Consider the following 20484-nt stretch of genomic DNA (forward strand, 5'->3'; position numbering starts at 1 on the left):
TGTGAATGAAAATAAGCGAAGGAGGCCAAGTTAAAACCAAAAATTGAAAAAAAGGATAATAGCCTACTGGCATGGTCAGGCTGTACCTACAGATGTTTCATGTACTGTTGATGTACCCTTTTACAAGCAGCACAAATCTGTACTGTGAGTTGTTGTAATGAAGAAAATCCTCTGTTCTTTTACACCCACTTGTTCACTCTAACAGATAGTTCTAATGTCTTCCAAAGGGCAAGCATAAGTTACTATGGGAAATTAACTTCTCCTCCTCAGGAGAAAGGCTTTGTTGTTGAAGAACCTGTTTGTTTTGTTTGTAATGCCATGTGTAAAAATTTATGCAACAAAACATAACTTGCACAATTACTTGAGTGTGTCATGTATTTACATTATAAATGTATTAATGACTCTGTTTCTTTGCATCAGAGTGATCATACCGGAGATGCAACTCATTCTCATAGATGGACGTCTTTAGAATTGGTTAAAGGAACTTATACCACAGATGATTCTCCTAGTGACATAGCTGAAATCAGACTTGATAAAGTCGTGCCACTGAAGGTAAATAAAATAAGCATGCATCTGTAGGTTTCATACAACTTTTTTAGATAACAAAAATCAGAATATTGATGTGAATTGTTTGGGGTTTTGTGTACACAGTCACATGTTGATCTTGACATGTTTGCTTTGTAAAGTCTGTTTCACCCTGTAACTGACAAGTTCAAATCCTGTCAGCCAGAAGAAATTAAATCCCAATTTTTATCATAGCATAAGGTAGATCATAGTTGTTTCATAATTTTAGAATATTTTTGAATACGCAGCATTTTTTTGTTGTGCAACTTGGTAACTGACTTTCTTGGGTACATGGTTACTCTTAAAGTAATTAGTAGTAATTTAAGTTATGGCCCACAGTTTGGGAACATGGAACAGCTTTGATTTTTGTTATATGCTAGATATTTTTTGGTTAATTTCATTTGTAGAGTACTTTGAAGAACTTTTCGGACTCTCCACTATCAATGTAAAATAGTAGATCTCCTAATACCATGAAGCCATAGATACTTCTTTTGTATTGTATACTATTTTTGACTCTCCTTTTTAAGGAAAATGTGAAATATGCAGTTCGTTTGAGGAATTACGGAAGCCGGACTGCCAATGGAGATGGCGGAATGACCACAGTTCAGTGTCCAGATGGTGTAACGTTTACATTTAGTACGTGCAGTCTGAGCAGTAATGGCACTAACCAGACACGAGGACAAATTCCACAGATTCTGTATTACAGGTTTGTGTGTTGTGATGATCCATTTCTAAGGAAAGTGAATAAACCAACACAGTGCTAGTATACTACATCCGGTTTTTTTAGAAGTAACAGAAATAAATGCATCCGAGTGTGTTTGTCGTGCTGCTTCCAACCTTGTTTTAGGTTCTTGGTCTTTTTGACTTGGCAAATTATTTGGTGGTTGACCTATGCACTGGAATGTTTATCTCTGTGATTTCTTCAGTTATTTCCTCAGTTTCCAAAAATAGTTGTATCATGTAGTGAAGCAAGCTCTATTTATATGGGAACTGTCTCCTCTCTGACTTAAGAGTTCAAAGGTACAAAAAGAGGAATTGCAGCTGCCTGAAGAAAATGAACTGAAACATCTGACTGTCCTGAAGGGAAACTTTACTTTAGCCTTTCAGAATGGCAGTAGGAGTTCACTTAGGGTAATGCTTTTACAGAAAGCATTGCTTTCGTGTTTGAGGTGCTTGCCCTGATATGTATAAAGACACAATTTTCAGACTGTCAGTACAAGGCTGATCAATAGAAGATGCCAGGAATAATAATTTACTTTTATGTTTGATTATGTGTGAGATGTACCTACCTAATAAAAGATGAAGAGGATAAAATAAGTAGTGCTACAACAAGTGACATATTTTGGACTAGCAAGAACATGTTGTTCTTAAAAAAAAATTTTAAAGAAGCTAAAGTATGAAGAAAAGTGGGCAACAAAATTATAGTAACAGTATATTTGAAGATACAGGATACCTCTAATTTATGTCAAAACATGAGATGGCCTGTGCTCCAAGAATCAACAGACGTCCCTCTAAATAAATTATGATTTATGAAGAAAGCAAAACATAATCAACAGCCAGTGTTTTTGTGCTAAAATTGTGCAACATATTGGGAAGGGAGGTGCGCAAAGATCCAGTTTGTCAGTAAAAACAGTAATTGCTTATTAAAGAATGGAATTGCAGTAGTGCATATCATGATACTTTCATTGATTTGTTCTCTTGAAATCTTGGACATCTGTGTTTAGGGTATTCCTCCAGCATTTAGAGGAATTCAGTGGGAAGTATCATAATTAGGAAGCATCATTATGTAAGAAGGAGGAAAGAAGGCAAGGAAAACATTTATTTTCACTCCTAGATTGTCTGCTTTTATACAAGCAAAAGAGGAAATTAAAGATAAATAACGATTTCTTTGATTTCAGGAAAACAAAGGACATAATTTCAGTAATGGAAGCTTCAAGGCATTCTAACTTAATAATAAAATAATATATGGAAAAAAAACAGACCAAAGTGTTGTCTTCAGATCAGAACAGTCTCAGGTTTTTGTGTTTCAACTAATAAAATTCTAAGAAGCTTTTGAAATATAGTGGCACAACTCAGAACTGTTACAGAATAAATTAAGTATGTTGGAAAAATTTACAGCTGCTGCCTGTAATCACTATGTCTTTTGAAGTTTGTGTGGACAACAGAAACTTAGTGTTACCTGATTCACAACTATAGTTATAGACTTAATTTGAGGATTCACAGTTTGATATATAATGACTTGAGGATTTAATTTGACTACGGGAAAGGAAAAAATGTTCAGTCAACTATTATAGAACAGAGATTGTAAGAGTCAGACTGTTTTGTTTAAAGGATACTCAAATAAAAATAGAACTGTTACTTATGCATATGCAAAAAAAGGTCATACTAAAGGAAGTGTGTTAACACACTTCTTGTAAGGGCAGACAAGTTTTGGAGGGATTTGTTGGAAAAGCGTTCAGTTGAACTTCACCCCTTGTCATTCATTAATCTAGATGAAAAAGGCTTGAGGCTGACAGCAAAATTGAAATTGTAGGACACACTGACAAAACAAAATCATCTTTTTTAAAATAACAAATAATTTAAGTCTTAGAGAAGGATGGGTATCCTTGGTATTCACTGAATTGCTCAGAGTAAAATTTTTGAGCATTCGGAGGTGTGAGTTCTGAATTAATCATGTTCTGGAGTGATGTTTTGAAAGATGAGATCTTTCTGGACAAACATAAGATATCCAAAAGACAATAGGAAATTTTGCTTTACATGTTGACTAAGTGATTTTGTTTCTCCATGTCAAGACCTAATCGCTGACATATTGAGGGCTTGAATTAGTTTATAATTGTCATTTGATTGCTTTGAAAAGGTAAATCAAACCACAACTGTTATATATTTTTTTTAAATGTGTATTTAAATATTTTGTGCATAATGTTGTTTAGGAGCGCCTATATAGAGTGGATTTATAAGAAAAACTATTTGTTGAAACTGCTTAACACAGTTTTAATTGTATTTCAAACTCAAAATTAATCTTTGAAATAGGGAGGGAGAATCTTTTTTCCTTTTATGCTAGTGCAGAAATATCTATTAAAAAAGTTTTACTTTTTTCTGTGATGCATTTAACACTGCTCTGTTTCTGTCAAGATAGGTGGTTAGGCTTGGAAGAGCATAGCAATTATTATGTTTCTGTGGTTTAAAAAGCATCTAGTCAAAAGAAACATTCCAGAAAAATACTTCTAAAACTTATTGCCAAATAAAAATAAAATTATTCCAAAGGGCTAACACTGAGGCATTGCCTCCAAAATATCTTCCATGATTTCTTTGATTACTTTATCATAATAGTAATAATAATGTTTCCTTTAATGCTTTATCATAAATTGTTTTGCTTATTCTATGCCAAAAATCAGTCAGTAATTTTTTTTATTTTTTTTTTTTTTTTACTTAATCCACCATCTAGGAGTGAGTATGATGGAGATCTGCAATCACAGCTGTTGAACAAAGCTAATGAAGAAGACAAAAACTGCAGCAGGGCTCTTTCTGTCGTCAGTGCTGTTGTACGAGCAGCCAAAGACTTGTTACACAGGGCTCTTGCTGTAGATGGTAAGGCTTGAGAACATTTACCTTTCAAAACTTTACAATTTCCTAGCAACTAATAATAGCAGAATACTTCTGAATACCAGAGTTGTGATGTTTTGTTTCCAAAGAATATTTTTCTAACCTTTCATTCCTATAGGTATCAGACTGTGTAACTTTTATGCCACTGAGTTTCACTTGAGATATCATAGGCAGATACCTCATATAAATTTGCTCATCAATTTAGCAAGTATTATATTAAAGCTGGTAAGATTCTTTGTTTCCAAAAGGTCTTCCATGATGGGTTAGTTGCAAATTTTATGCATGTTTTGCACAGTGGTGGTAGTTAGCAGGACAGGTGAATGTAATGAGTTTGTAAGCACTTAAACATCTGTTTTTGAGAAATGTAGACAGTAGACATTGTAGTAAAAATGTCCAGAATATTACATAATGCTATAAAAATTGATTTGAAGTGCTGGGAGGACTTTGTTGTGCTAACTTTTATACTGTAGAAAATAGGAACAGATCTTCACAAAATGCCAAAGAATGCAATAAAATAATTCTCTAATAGGAGGAAACTTTTGAACACAGAACTGTATATAATGACGTGTTTGTCTTGGGTGAACTTGGCAGAACCAGATTTTGACAATGCCTAGATAACGAAAACAATTTTAAGTGAAAATAAAAGTTTAACTCTAGCGGCAAACCAGAAAAATAAGATGTGTTTTGAACAATGACACGTTTATTCATAATACCTGTGTTGTAATTATCTTTATTTAGCTGAAGACATTCCAGAATTGCTCAGTTCTTCCAGTCTGTTTTCGATGCTGCTTCCACTCATAATAGCCTACATAGGACCAGTAGCAGCAGCTATTCCCAAGGTATGCCCCTCAGTAGAAATTGCTGAAGAAATGTGTGAATGCTATGCTGGGAAAAGGCTTACTCTGAAATTCTGAACATCTTGATGTCTTACGATTTTATGAATTAATGGGTTATATTTGACCACATGACTCATTATGAGTTTTCCAAGAGTCAAGAATTTTAAAAACATGTAATGACTTTTTTTAACTTGAATTGTAAACATTATGAAAAAAATATCCTGAGTAAGCAGAAAGAAATATGACAGGATTTACCAGCAATAAAAGACAAGACATTAAAAGGATATCATTTACAACTCATTCATGAATATAGATAGTATAAAATGTTCTTTTATGTTATATACATTCTATTTTTATAGTAAAGAGCAAAATCAGTTCCTCATTAAATTATTTCTATCAAATTTAGAGGTGGGAAGATGTCAACAGTAAGTAAAAGAACCTTATTTCCCAATGGCAAGTGTTTTGCTTTAGAAGTGTTCCACTCCTTTGAAAATGTCTTAAAGATTACAGGGAACAATGCAAAGCATAACGTTATATGCGTTAAAATAACTGTGTCGTTACAAAGTATAACTGAACTATAACTTCAGTATGGTATTTGCTTTCTGTCGACTCATGCTTACTGGTTGTTACTGTCCAGGTATTTTAGTAGAAGCTGTTTTAGTGAAAATATCCCTCAGCTGTATACACATTCTTCTGTCAGCTTTGGTACTCTCCAGGGAGGAGTATTTGAGAGTCATGTAGCAATGTTTCTTCTGTTCAGACTGTGTAGATGCAGAATTGAAAAATGACTGAATGAATTGCAGTTAGTGATATTTTGAGAATATCCGAACAATTGTTGTAGAGAAATGGAAGTCTGAGGGAATTGTTTTCACCAAGTTATAATACTCTATTGCACGTGGTCTTATGTTACAGGTTGCTGTTGAGGTCTTTGGCCTAGTACAACAGCTACTTCCTTCCGTGGCAGTTCTGAATCAGAAATATGCCCCTCCAGCTTTTAACCCAAATCAGTCTACAGACAGCACCACTGGAAACCAACCAGAGCAAGGGCTTTCAGCTTGTACTACCTCCAATCACTATGCTGTTGTAGAAAGTGAGCACCCCTATAAACCTGCCTCTGTTACACACTATAAGGTGAGCACAGTTTTTAAATGCATGGGTAGTTTCTTAAAAGCTTGATACATGGTTTTTCTTTAGTCAACATTTACTATCTGAAAAATTGTTGCCATGGATGATTCTATTTCTAATATAGCAGACAGTTTCCTATATTATTGCTGTACTGCTTCCTGGACAAAACTCTTTCTCCATTAAGTATAGTGGAAATCAGTGAAGTTTTAACACCCTAACACAGGTATATTTAGGGACTTTGGGTCCCTAAATTTGCTTAGTCTTAGATTTTCCTACTTTCACGGACAGTTTTTTTCCTCTAACTGTTCAGATTGTAGAAGTTCAAAGTCTTTATGTATGCATTATGTAATCATATATCAGACTTTCTTACCTAATGCTAAAACAGTGTTTTGTAAAAATATCTTATGTCAATTCTAGTTGAATTAATATTAGTAAACCTCAATAGAGGTGTTTTTTTTCTAGTTGAGTAAAACTCTCAAGCATAAATTAGATGTCTGAGAGATAAATCCCTTGTTTCAGTTACTGAAATAATGAGCTCTGCAGTCACATTGATACCACAACTCTCAATCCAGAGGTAGCAAACTTGTAATCAAGAACCTGAAGAGGTCATTGATTACTGTTCCACTTGCTTGTACTGTGAGATAGCAAGACATCCACTGCAGATGCTGCTCTGTACTTTTCTGTACTGTACTGCAGCTGCTCTGTACTTTTCTAGGATGGCAGATATTCAGTATGTTTAATGCAGTTTGAGTTTAAAAAGTTATATGAGAGTTCAGTGTTCACAGTAGTCTGTGGTTGTTCTTTTTAATGTGCAGAGCTCTTAAAAACAATCACTAGTGGTGTTGGCACAAATACTTAATCAGAATATTAAGTTATAATACAGGATTATGATTCAATAAGGTGGTTCAGGTGTATATGAAGTGCAAAGAATAGATTAGCGTAATGTTAATTTAAAGCATATCAAAACAATTGTAATAGAATTACTTGATTAAATCACTTTTGTAGACTAAAGAGTTAAACCAAAATGGAAATTAAATAAATGTTACAAAAACCCCCAACAACTCCCAAAACTTGGACATAATTAAACTATTGCTTTGTTTTAGGTGACATTCCCTGAATGTGTCAGGTGGATAACAATAGAGTTTGACACTCAGTGTGGCACTGCTCAGTCAGAGGATGTTCTTCGTTTACTAATTCCTGTCAGAATTGCACAGAGCCTGGGATTTGGACCAAAGCATGCTTCTGTTCATGAAAACCTTAATTCATGGATAGAACTGAAAAAATTCTCTGGATCTTCAGGATGGCCTACCATGGTATTAGTATTGCCAGGTAATAAATAGATATTGCAATAATTAGTAGTAATGTGAGTTAGCAAACAAACTTACTTTCATTATTTCAGTAAAATAATTTTGCAGAAAAATCAAAGTTGAAGTATCTTTATCCAAGCTGGCAATTTGATTATGTTTATAGGAGGTTTCTTGCTTGAAGTGTTAGTCTGCTGTTTTTCCCACGGTTTTAATTCACGCTACATATAAAGCCAGAGTTTCCTATATACACGCGTAGAAGAAACGTGCCAAAAGAGAGGGAATGTGTTATTTACTTAATTTATGCTTTACTTTTTTAAGGAAATGAGGCTCTTTTTTCTCTGGAGACTGCATCAGACTATGTGAAAGATGAAAAGGCTTGTTTTTATGGTTTCAAATGTTATGCAATTGGATATGAATTTAGTCCAGGATCTGATGAGGTAAGGAAGAAGTGAGATGGTTAGAGTTGCTACACCTAATAAATCTCTGCTATAAGGCTATTTTTGGGGGGTAAAAGTATTTGTATATCGACTTCTGACTAAATAACATTAGCTAAGTATTTTTAGATTAATTTTTAAAAGGCTTTAATGTTTTTTGTCACAGATATTATTCATTTGGAGTTCTTTAACCAGGATGCTAATGGAATGACTTTTTCTTTGGTTTGTGGCAGTCTGCAAATACGTAGTGGGGTTTTATCTTCTATGTCAGTGGGATGTAAGATTTCCTAAAATTCCAACCTACTGTTGCATCAGAAATCCAAAGTTTTTGGGCTTTCAGATACAAAGTGATCAGTATTTCACTGTCACTGCCAATTGAATGACAAATCTACATTATTTTTCCAGTGCTCAATTAGAACTCTCAGACTCCCTGGAAATACTCTGTGCATTTAGGTTACCTGAGATTTTACCCAGTGGTCTCCTCATCTTGCCTTTAAGGACATGAGTTGTTTCCACCACTATTTATTGCAAGGGGAAGATAAAATTTCTTCATGTCCTTGACCCATTGCTTTCTTTTGACTTATTTTAAGAGACTAGTGAAAATGCTTAATATGTTTTGTAATAAATTCAGAAAAATAACTCTTCCCTTGTCTTGGGAGTCGTTTGGCCTGTTGCTTCATGTGAACTTCCCCACGTCTGCATCTTGCTTACACTACAACCCTCACAGAGGATTTATTTGATCTTATTCCTGGATTTTGCTCAAGCTAAATCACGTCTTCAGGTTTTCAAAACACGAAGTTCTTTGGAATTTTGTAACTTATCAGATAAGAAAACATACTGTAAGATTGTTAGCTATGGTGGTCTCACTAGCTTTCAGCAAAATCAGATCTATAAATCCTACAAATTATCGAAGTACTGTGTGTTTGAATAATAATAATTTTTGCATAAGCAGAAAAAAACAGGCAGATGTTTTCATCATTCATTTTCTTTAAAACATGTAGAACAAAGCTGCTGACATGTTTTGAACTCTAAGTGCTAAAATATGCCAGCCAATATATTATCTCTATGCCCTAAAGAAAAGCCTTAAGTGTAACTATTTTCAAACATACCTTTTTATAGCACTAAAGTTTTATAAATAGTAAAGCAACTTTTATAGTGTAAAAACTACCTTGCAACTCAGGACTAAAAAACACCAGAAGTAACTTACATAAAGTAGTTGGACAGACAGTGCAAGGTTCTCATTCTTTTGGCAACTTTGTGGTGAAATTTTCTGAACATTTTGCTGAAGTGTTACGAATTATCATATTCAGATGTTCTTACTAGGCTACCAGAAACATGATAACTCATTTTTTAATGCTCCTACCAAGTGGAAATTATTCTAAAAATTTTTATTGCTGAGAAACTTCAAACTGGAACAGAAGTATTTCTTAATATGAAAGTATAGTCAGGGAAATGTATTCATTGTCCTGTTTTCTGAGACACTAATTTTGAAAATTGTTTTAATTTGAAGGGTATTATTCAGCTGGAAAAAGAACTGGCAAATTTAGGAGGATCATGTGCAGCAGCTTTGATGAAGAAAGATCTAGCACTTCCTATTGGTAAGTCCTACTCAAAGGACATACTTCCTTACTTCATCATTGTCCATGTCAATGTTTTCTTAATTTATACTACATTTAAATATTATTGTTGCTTTTACTTAGAGATAACAATACGAAATTTGTTCTTAAAACTAAATTAATCAAAAAAAAAAGATAATAAAATGAGGGTGTTTTCTGCTTACACCTCTTCCTTCATGTGCATATGAGGGAGGAGGGAAACCTGGTCATTTAAATCTGAATGAACTCCCCCATCCACAGGTAGTGTATCAGTGTATGAAATGTGTCTCACACTTTCCTTGTGGTACCTCACAAATGTGCAGGTATCATATTTGTATTTCTCCTTCACCATCTTTTCTCCCCTCACTCCATACCTTTCTGAATGAAAAAAATACCTGCAGCATTGAATTGCAAAATTTAAACTTACTGCTTTAAAATTGAAAGTGACCATTGAATCTGTAAACCTTATAGTTAACAATATTTCTGCTATAGCTTTTTTTACAATTAGAAATTACATACTTTTACAGTAGATGCAGCAAATAAAGGTTTACAGTAACCCAAATGCCATTTAAAATACAAGGAAAAGCAAGAGTTTATGAACACTATTGGATATGAAGATTGAATTAGAACTTCTAGTGATGCAACCATAGTCCATGTAATTTAATTTCTCCTAAATAGCATCTGTATATAGGAAAAACAGGCTCATAATATATAATAGGATATCTTTTTGATGATTTTAATTTAGGAGTGCAAACAAGAGCTCAGACACAGTTAATGAGACTGGAAGTATGTATTAATGAGCCAGGAAAGCATTGGTCAGTGTACAATCCCTAAACCTGCTTTGAATTTTTTAACCCAGTATTTTGCTTATGTATTTGAATGCACAAATTTCTTATTTTATGTTGCAAGTAGGCACTTCAGTTGCACTGGTAGATCTGTATTTCACTCTCAAAAGTACAGGTAATTCTATAGTTGAAATAGTACCCTCATCTCTTAGCCTCCAGACTCCTTTGTTTTGTTGACTTCCCCAGCACCCTTTTGCTGCAATTGAAATTGTTCTCAAATATACTGTATTACTGCCATTCCTAATCTGCAGAGCCCTCATTCCTGACCTGTCGTCCTATTTGTGGAATAATGTCCTTTAGGAAAAGCCAGTGCAGAATCATACAATCAATAATCATATAAAAGACTTTCTTGTAACACGTACACACAGAAAGGCCCTTTTTCATAGACTTTTCATAGTTTATTTTATAATTTCTACAGTTTTACCTTTTTTTTTCCTGTATATGGATGTATGCAGGCTTAAGAAAGTAATCTAAGAAAAAGACTCACTCCACAAAATAAGTAGCAACTTAACTTGCATTGCCTCGGCTTTGGCATTTGGAACTTAGGTATCTGTAGCTAAGCTAGTAGCTATGACCTTCTTTTAATTTAGACATCTTCAAAGGATGGCTCATGTTGTCCTAAAATGAAGATGTCAGAGAAGTGAAAGGTATCACCCAAAGGATGCACCTGTTTTCTTTCATTTGCTGTAAAGCTATCTTGTAATACCTAGGTCAGAGCTCAGGCTCTCATTCTTCTTTGCCCAAGAGCAGGTGAGGTAAATCCTGCTCTATTTCCCAGCAGCTCTTTAGACTCCTAGATCCAATTAAGTGCTCATAAAATTTGGCAATTTTAATGAAGACAATAAGAAACTTCATGAACCTTCTGTCAAGGAAAATAGGATGATTGAACTGATTTTTATGGGTTGCTACTGGCATTCTTATAGGATTCTTCTGTCTTCAGCTTTATGTGCATGATTTGTCTTGGTGTACTGACTTTAGAGAACTTGTCCTTTGCAAAGAGGTACCTTACTTTTTAGTAATTGTTGTAGTGAGTATATTCGGTATGCAAGTAGTCAAATATTTGTCCAAGTATTACTCTAGAACCATTAGGGAAAAAAAGTGTTTTTGAAGAACATCAGGAAGCTTTTAACCTTTTTTTCTCCAAAGGAAGGTGGAGCAGAGAGTGACTCTTTTAGATATTAGGAAAACTATCTTTGAGAGTACACCCAAATACTGCTTGAGGTACCATGTTCAAAAGGTCACTCTTTCTCCTTGCCAGTTCTCCAAGACTTAAATTTAAGCTATTTCTTCCCAAGAGAGAGATCTGGTCTATGATCAAATTCTAACTTAAACAGCAGTGTGGAACTGATTGGTGTATGTAACATTATTATTTCTTAGTTGTTTCAAATTTGGTAGAAATTATTTCTGAGGGCAGAATTTTTATACATCCTTATTTCTTTGAATTTTAAAAATGCCTTGGGACTTGATTCTTCTCATTTCTCTTTCTCCTTTCTGACTAGTAGAATTGCCTGACATGTTTTTGAGAGAGAGTAGAAATATGGTAACCTTATCTGTTTTACTCTTCTGTTAAAAGGCTGTGTTTGGCAATTCTTGTCAACCTGGAATCAGACTTTCAGGTTGTATTTGTGAGAAAGAAATATGGTGTAATAGTATGTATTTGGGTTTTATGTTATAGGAGAAATCATAATTTACAAAATTGTGTGAAGTTTATCAAGTTTTTAAATAATTTTACTAAAAGGGAGCAGTTGGTGCTCCTTGGTACCTCTTCCCGGAAACTATCTTTACATTCCAAAATCTTCTTCTGAAAGTATCCAAAGATTTGCCATACATACTGTCTTGGAAATAAGAAGACAAGCACCAAATTCTTTGTTGTGTGTAATGTCATCTGTTCATTTGTGTGTGCACTGAACTACACAATACTGCATGCTTACTATGTTACTTGAAAACATTATATATTTCAGCTGCTGGTTGAACATTGTGACACAGCATTATGCAAACCTGAATTTTATAATGTAAAAAGATTCACAAAACAGAACTGAATTTCGTATTTTATTATATGTCAGTAACTGTCAATATTACTGTTATATTTTTACAGCAGGTAATGAATTTGAAGAGGATCTTGAGATACTTGAAGAGGCTGCCTTACAGGTAAACTATGGCTTTTTTATCCATTGCTGCATACTTAATCACATAATTGCACTGAAACTCTTTGACTGCTATAGAAAGAAGAAGATAATTCATAAGGTTTTTAGAATAGAATTGAATCCAGCTTGTAATGAAACAGTTTATGAAAGTCTTGCAGAAGTTTAGTATTTCCATTAAATCTGGTTTTTATAATAAATCTGCGTAGGAAAAAAATGGATAAAATATCATATAGAAAGTTAGATGACAAAATATTTCAAAATATCAAAATGTTTGGCATAAATTGCACTATTTAGCAAATTTTAAATGTTACCAACATTAATCCATCTCACATCTTTGTAATTTGAGAAATAAAATAACTTTTTCAGCTGAGCGGTGACAATAATCAAGTCCCAAATAATGTGATTGCAGTTGTTCTGGTTTGTTGATGGCATTTTGATGGTAGCTAATGCTGGTAAGAAGCTCCCATCTACCCCAGCAGATGATGAACTGGGAAAAAAGGAGCCTTCGCATTCTCTCTCCTTCCTAGTTATTTCCACGCAACTGTTTTGAAATTCAGTTATCACAGTACTTGGTGGAAAAATGTATTAGTGCTACAGTCTGACACCATTGCATAGGCCTTAGATAACAGACTAGTAATAGAAACTGGCTGGGAGGAATCAGATGTTCCTTGGAAGAAATAATTTTGTTGTCAGTCTGTTCTTGGGCCCACCATATTCTAATTCAAAATGTGAGCTAGGAGTGTGCAAGCAGTAAGAGATCTGCCCTTCTATATGCTATACTTCTAGACTTTTATCTTCTTCTGAAACATGCTCATTAGTCTTATTTTCAGAACATCTTTCTTTAGTCTTCTGCTCACAAATCAGCAGTTTAGGATATTTTTAACATGTTACATTATTCTTTTCACCAGAAATTCTCCCTCAGCTCAAGGTCATTTAATCTCTTTTGACATTAATTATTGATTAATAAACTGGGTTGTGACTTTTTTTTAAACTTTCATCAGAGTAAAGTTTATTCTTTTCCTCTTTGAATGTTTTCAATGCCCAAAATGTCTGTACCAGTGTCAGTGTTGTGTTATGGGAAAGTGTCAACGTGTCAGTTACTGAAAAGGTGGCTAATGTCTCCATCCTTTCACCTCCAACCTCTGCCAAAAATAACAGGTGTGCAAATCTCACTCGGGCATTCTTGGGAAAGGCTTGGCACTATCTCACTCACCAACCATTTTGGAAGCTCTTGAAGGAAGTCTTCCACTGCAGGTGCAAAGCAATGAACAGTCATTTCTGGAGGATTTCATTGCTTGTGTACCAGGATCAAGTGGTGGACGACTTGCAAGGTAAAAACGCACTAGTGCTTGTGTATATGACTAGCTATAGAACTGTAATAGTTACTTTAAAATTTGTTAAATAAGACTGTATGACTGTACTGTTTCCATGAAACAGACTTTCTGCATCCTTTCTTAGCTGAAGTCATATTTGTAGAGAGTAAGAATATTTTTTCCGGAGCCTATAACAGATTTTAATTTTATGTGGTTTTATTTGCTGTAGATGGCTTCAGCCAGATTCATATGCTGATCCTCAAAAAACATCATTGATTTTGAATAAGGATGACATTCGATGCGGTTGGCCAACTGTTATTACAGTACAAACAAAAGACCAGTATGGGGATGTTGTTCATGTTCCTAATATGAAGGTAATTATTGTAATCTTGGCTGTTCATCTGCTTGATTGTGCTGTCTTTTAGTTTTTATTGTAGGTATTCCACAGAATACTCTTGTATAGAGCAGAATGTGGCATTTGTAAATTCAGCGTAGTCAGGCTTTACCACTAAATCCACAAAATTATCGTATTCTGTATTATGCCAACAACATTTCATGCAATTTATAATCCACCATTTTAACTTGTAAGCCAGGAAAGACACTGTAAATCATAGACTTTGTGAGGGGAAAAAAAAGGAACCAGAAGCACATTGATGGACCATCTTATTTTATTTTAGGCTAAAACAGTACTTTTCCCTTTTCTGTTTCTAATATTTGGAAGTTCCTGTAGTCTTTGCAGTTAATAAAAATAATTGGCAAAAAAGTGGAGTTCTTGGATTTGCCTTCAGCGTTTTCAGTTAATCACTTTTAATGTCTTTTAATACAGGAAAGGAAGTGTTCTTGACAGCCTCAGGTAGAGTTAGAAGAACTTTGGACATTTTGGAGTAAAACTTACGTATGGGCTGCTTGATTTGAAGTAGCAAAGCAACACAAACAAAAATTAAACACAAAATACTTTTTGTGTAGTTCTGATAAATTAGGTTATTTCTGTGTTTTAAAGCTGATTGTTACTGTGAAGTAGTTGAAGCCCTAAACTTGCCTTTTGTAAAAGCATGATTCTTATGATAAAAGCTCTCAAATTTATTCTTTGCATCTGATGTTATAATTGAGTTATCTTACAGTGAGCTGTAAACTTAATAATGAACAGGGGTTCTACAACAGTAGCACAAGAAACAGCTCAGTCACAAAAACAACTTGAGTGAAACTTGTATATGGGGTTACTGTCTTAAATTTGTGACAGAGGAAGTGGAAAACTCTTAAGTAGTGATTTTATCATATCAATCAGGAAGAGGATATGTCAAAATATTATCAAAATTATTGTTGGAATAATTATTTAATTATTGTTTGCAAATGTATTAAGGTAACAAATCTTAAATCAATTTATTGATTCTGCTGAACTCAATAAGTAGGCAGTGCAGTGATGTAACTTTCGATAAATTAAGTAATTTTGATAAAACAGTGTGAAAACTGCAGTATTTAAACATAATTTATTGCAGATTTAGGACGAGTAACACAAACTTAGTCTGCCTGTTTTTCCTCAGAAAGCTGTGTACAGCTCACTGTTACCTGCACTCATGGAAGTCTGTGGTACCTTGGGGGGGAAAAAAAGTCAGTTAAAATATGCATTGAAGAGCACAGTGTAAATGTACAGTGCTGATGTAGCAGAGCAAGCCAAAATCCAGTCTGGCCACTGGTGATCTAGATCTAGCAGGCCTTGATGATTTCCTGCAAAACCTATGCACTCTTTCGGAAGACTCTCTTTCTGCTTTGTAGCATTTTCTCTCATGGGAAAACTTCACCATGCATACCAGACTATGTGCTGCTTCCCAGGGAGTGCTGTGGGACTGGTAGAGCTCCAGCCCTTACTGGTTGTGTGCCAAATCAGTTGGGTGTTTCTCTCCTGTACACTGACATTTTTCAGAGATGCTGTGCTTGGCTTTGCAGATTGTTAAACATAGATGCATTGGGTTTTGACAGAACTGGATTTACAGTGAGTGCTATAGGCACTGTACTGTAACAAATCTAAAATAACATGTGTTTTCTCTCTAAACCATGTTCTCTATTCCACATCACATTGCAGGTAGAAGTCAAAGCTATTCCCGTTTCGCAGAAAAAAACATCCTTGCAACAGGAACAAGCTAAAAAGGCACAGCGGATACCAGGGAGTCCTGCAACAGCTGCTTCCCCTAGCAGTGATATGACCTTTGGAGGACTTCCTTCACCAAAGCTTGATTCTTCCTACGAGCCGATGATAGTAAAAGAAGCTCGATATATTGCTATTACAATGATGAAGGTAAATTACTGTCATTTTAGCAATGTAACTATAAAATTCAGCAGTCAAAGTGTGTAAAGGTATGTGAAATAGAAGGAAAAAATATTTTGTTTTGGTCACAATCTGAAAATACATTGTTTACAAATTATTCTGATTATATTGAAGTTCAACATAAAACAAGGTACATCAAAAGGACCAGTTTCCTAAACTCTAATGCAGTTAGACTCGATTAGTATTCAAAAGAAAAGTTTTCTTTGATTTTGATTAGGCTGATTAACAAATTAGTCTGAGTCACTCAGGAGAAATAAATCAGATGTTGAAATGGTGGAGAGGAAGTCAAGCCAGTGTGTCCATATAAAGTTGGAGTGTCGCAGTGAACCCATATTAAAAACTAGAAGTGATAAATATAGGAAGATATCAGAGCTCAGCATAGTAAAAGGGTCATACAAATGATTTGTGTATCAATGCACAAATATTAAGCAGTGTTGGATGAAATGAGCCAGTGTCAAAGGGATCAGCTCAGAGATGTTGCCAGAACAGTTTTTAAAGAGATGAAAGCTAGCGTTGATTTGATTGAGTATATTATAGCATATGCAATAAATTTACATATATGTAACATATATTGACCCAGTTAAGAGATGGGACATACTGCATACAACTATTACTTGGACAGCTTAATGAGACATGATTAATCAGGAGTTAGAGAAGAATAACACTTAGTATAATCAGTATGGATTTATGGGAGGTAGAACCACCAAAGTAGCATCTTATAGAGGGTACAGGGTCTTTTTTTGCAAAGGGTAGTTAATGCTGCGGTACCTCTTTGTAAACAGTGCAACTGGGTACTGCATAGCGTCCTAATGGATCAATGAAAGAACTACTAAATCAATGTAGTGTACGACAGATGGTTTAAAAACTTGTTAAATCACATGCCTGAAAATATATTTACAACCAGGGAGTGTATATAAAGGATATAAGTGATTTTGTTGATTAGGGATTTTGCATTTGGACTACACCAAAGACCACTTCTTACCTTGATGCTACTTGCCACTTTAAAACGTGACTTGAGGCAGGGCAGAAATACATTATTTATTCTAAGTTAGGACTGAGATGAAATTTCTGATAACCATTGGCCACAAGTACCTGCTGCTTCTTTTCAGTAAGACATGTCAAATCTGTTCATGCAACTGTGAGGGTGGTATATCTTATAATGCGGCTGGATACTCTGGAATAAATGATGGTGGTGCATGTGTAGCGTGTTCAAAAATTCTTTTCTAGATTTGATGGATCCTTTGAGTGAGGAATGCTTCATATTAGGTAGTTAGCGCGTAATGGTTTTTAATTGATTCGGGCCAAAATAAAATGAAAACTAAGTATTCCTTTAAAGTCCTCTTAGTAGATAATAACAGTATGCATCTTCATAAAGGTAAAAGTAGAAAGTAAAGGACTATACCAAGGTAAAATATAAGAAGTGTGTCTCTTCTTGATGAGACATGCTTGATTTCCATGTTAAATGCCTTTTCAGATAATCTTCTGAAGGTTCCTTTCAGGTTAAGTCCTTTCTATTCAAAACTTCAACTTTATGAATTCAAGACAGTCAATATTCTCCTCTACTTCCCCCCACCTGCATTACTAAGCACATTCATTTTGAGTGTAAAATGCAGATGTCCCCTGGTCTTTATACCAGCCTGCATGTTGTATCAGTACATACATCTAAATATGATTATAAAATCTAGTTTCTCACTTCATGACAATAAATTATGACGTTTGGAGGACTAAAAACTACGTCCTTGTATAGACACCCTGCTGTTTTGCAGTTTTTGACCTGCAGCATATTTGCTTTCTTACCTTCACATGGTCTTCAGTGTACTACCTGGATTAAAAAGCTTCTTGTACAAGTGAGATTGGAAGAGATTCAAAGACTTTACTGTGAGCAGAGGTGTTTTGTTAGCAGTAACTGTCTTTATTATCTAGATAATGTCTATTTAAAGAGAAAGTATACTCTTTTCATATATGTGTATATATTTCTGTGTTTTGGAATTTGTTTCTGATTCTCTGATAACTGCTTCTGGTCAGTGTAAAGTTAGATTAATGTATTATTTGAGAAAATGCTCTGCTTTTTTTTTTTTTATTCAAGACAGTAGTGTAACTCATTTTATGTTTGAATTCAATCTGTTTATAGGCATATGAAAATTATTCCTTTGAAGAACTACGCTTTGCTTCACCAACACCAAAGAGGTAAACATTAAAGAATTTCTTTTTGTTAGGGGCTTAAATTAACATGTCCTGTCACTTCTGCTTACACCCACACACACAAACTGTGACTGACAGGTAGAAACAAAAAAGTCAAGTATTATTATCTATTTTCTTAAATTTGGCAATTTATTATTTCTTAATTGTTCTAATGTTGATTCCTTATTTGTATTATTTACTCTCTGAATGTGTTCTTGCATCATTTGCTGTGCATAAATGTGGCATAGAGGGTTATATTTTCATAAGAAGTTATAGGAGGTTAGTACATTGAAAAGGAAACAATTGTATTTGGGTGATCTGATAGAAAAAAAAAAGTTAAGTTTGCCAACTCAACAGATGATCTCCAAGAAAACAATAACTGTTAAATGATTTTAATTGTTTTGTTTGTGCCTAGACCCAGTGAAAACATGTTGATCCGAGTCAATAATGATGGTACATACTGTGCGAACTGGACTCCTGGAGCTGTTGGTCTCTATACCATCCATGTTACTATAGATGGCATTGAAATAGGTACTTGATTTTCACTATATTTAAGCATAGATTTATATAATATCCACTTTGTATACTAATTAATTTATGTCTCAGTGCTCATAAACTTTAATATTATACTTCATAGCAAAACTTAGCAGCTGAGTTTTGGTTCAGAAGCCTTTTATGTAAATCCCTCTTCTTTGTCAAAAGGAAAAAAACCCCACAGTTATTCTCACAAATCATGTATTTATAATGTGGTTAGACTGCCAGATTGACAGATTCTCTTATTCTCAACCCTCAGTGTTGAAAAAAGAATGTCTTGTTTCAGCTGTAAGTGACAGAGATATATAGTTAGACGAAAAAAAATGAGCCCAAACTTGAAGAACCTGCGGAAAGGGGAAACTGTTCCTGGCAATTTAGGAATAAATATTTTCATTTCTTCTGTGGAAAATTGAGAAAGTGGGATCTTAACTGAGATAGTACCTGAAGTCCCAATTATTTGTACTAATTTTTAAATGTTTTTGATTCCTTCCTTGCTGAAAATTTTTTAGTTATCTTGCTAGTCCTAGACTACACTAGACTACACTGTGAGATATTATAGCATGTGATGAAACAGTGTCCCTCCAAAAAGCACTCTGTATGTTGAAGCTCTCACATTAGTCATATTGGTGGTATGGTGAAGATGGTAGAAGAAGCATTGAAAGCACTGTAGTTAGGCCCCGATCTGATAGGAGGGTTTGAGTGATTTCACCAGCAGTTCTTCTTTCTCAATACTGTACAGCACCTTTTGTAAGTACATAATGATACTCATAAATACAAATACATATAATTCATGTAGAATTGGAGTGGGATGCTATTTAGTGTGTTAGCTACGGAAGATCTGTAAAATATAATTATTAACGGTTATTTTCGTTCCTCAAACAGGAACATTTGCCTTCATAGGAGTCTCCAGTGCACTCAATTGTATTTTTTCCAGTGTGTCATCCCTAAAGCAAACTTTACATTGTTTTATGTAAATCAGTTTAAATCAGCTGCTATTAAATTTTACACAGATTCTACCATCCTCAATCGTTGTGTAGGGTTAACTTTTAGAAATACTAGAATACAACTGTTAATCTTCATTATAAACTATGCACTCTAGTACTTACCTGTGCTGGTTTTCTGCAGTGGAACTTCTGGTTGAATCATAATGTCTGACTGTCCCCTGTCCCTCAGCTCAGTTGGTTGGAACATGGTGGTAATACTGCCAAGGTCACAGGTTCAATCTCTGTATGGGCCTTTCCCTTGAGACTTTGACTCCGTGAACCTTGTAGACCTCTTCCAATTCAGAAAATTCTGTGATTCTGCTTTCACGTACCCGTGCTTGACCCATAATTTTGTCAAATATTAACTGTTTAAGTACTGGTAATAGTTTCTTTTTGTTTCAAACCTTATATGTTCTTGATGCTTCTAGATTTCTTCTCTTACTTCCTTGCTTGTTTGGAAGGATATTACTGAAACCAACCATTTTATAACTAGGTCTGGATGTTTCCTTTCAAGATGTTGCTCTTCAAAGAGTCATTTTGTAAAATGAAACAAAAAAACTGAAAAGATCTACTGAGGTTATTTAGTGGTAGTTGGACCTTAACAGTGATGAGACAATTGTTTTTAAGGTTATACACGTCTCTTAATTTAAGCGCTTCATTCATGTGTCTTTCTTCACATGTCTTTTTCTTCACAAAT

General features: G+C 34.5%; 1 protein-coding gene across 13 annotated transcripts in view; it reads left to right on the top strand.

Moving 5' to 3' along the window:
• Positions 1-20484, top strand: part of MYCBP2 (MYC binding protein 2, E3 ubiquitin protein ligase) — a 177824-nt gene that overhangs the window by 92268 nt on the left and 65072 nt on the right. For all 13 annotated transcript variants that reach the window (XM_027894283.1, XM_027894284.1, XM_027894291.1 and 10 more), the window contains 14 exons: positions 421-552; positions 1092-1270; positions 4010-4152; positions 4906-5006; positions 5916-6134; positions 7232-7457; positions 7754-7872; positions 9380-9467; positions 12405-12457; positions 13612-13784; positions 13996-14140; positions 15847-16059; positions 18221-18276; positions 18686-18801. In XM_027894283.1, coding sequence (XP_027750084.1) covers positions 421-552; positions 1092-1270; positions 4010-4152; positions 4906-5006; positions 5916-6134; positions 7232-7457; positions 7754-7872; positions 9380-9467; positions 12405-12457; positions 13612-13784; positions 13996-14140; positions 15847-16059; positions 18221-18276; positions 18686-18801 — 1963 coding nt within the window. The remainder of the gene's footprint in view (positions 1-420; positions 553-1091; positions 1271-4009; positions 4153-4905; positions 5007-5915; positions 6135-7231; positions 7458-7753; positions 7873-9379; positions 9468-12404; positions 12458-13611; positions 13785-13995; positions 14141-15846; positions 16060-18220; positions 18277-18685; positions 18802-20484) is intronic.

This window comes from Empidonax traillii, unplaced genomic scaffold (assembly GCF_003031625.1).
Source record: "Empidonax traillii isolate 1590-97213 ecotype Southwest subspecies unplaced genomic scaffold, ASM303162v1 scaffold423:size1405600, whole genome shotgun sequence".
Classification (NCBI taxonomy): Eukaryota; Metazoa; Chordata; class Aves; order Passeriformes; family Tyrannidae; genus Empidonax; species Empidonax traillii.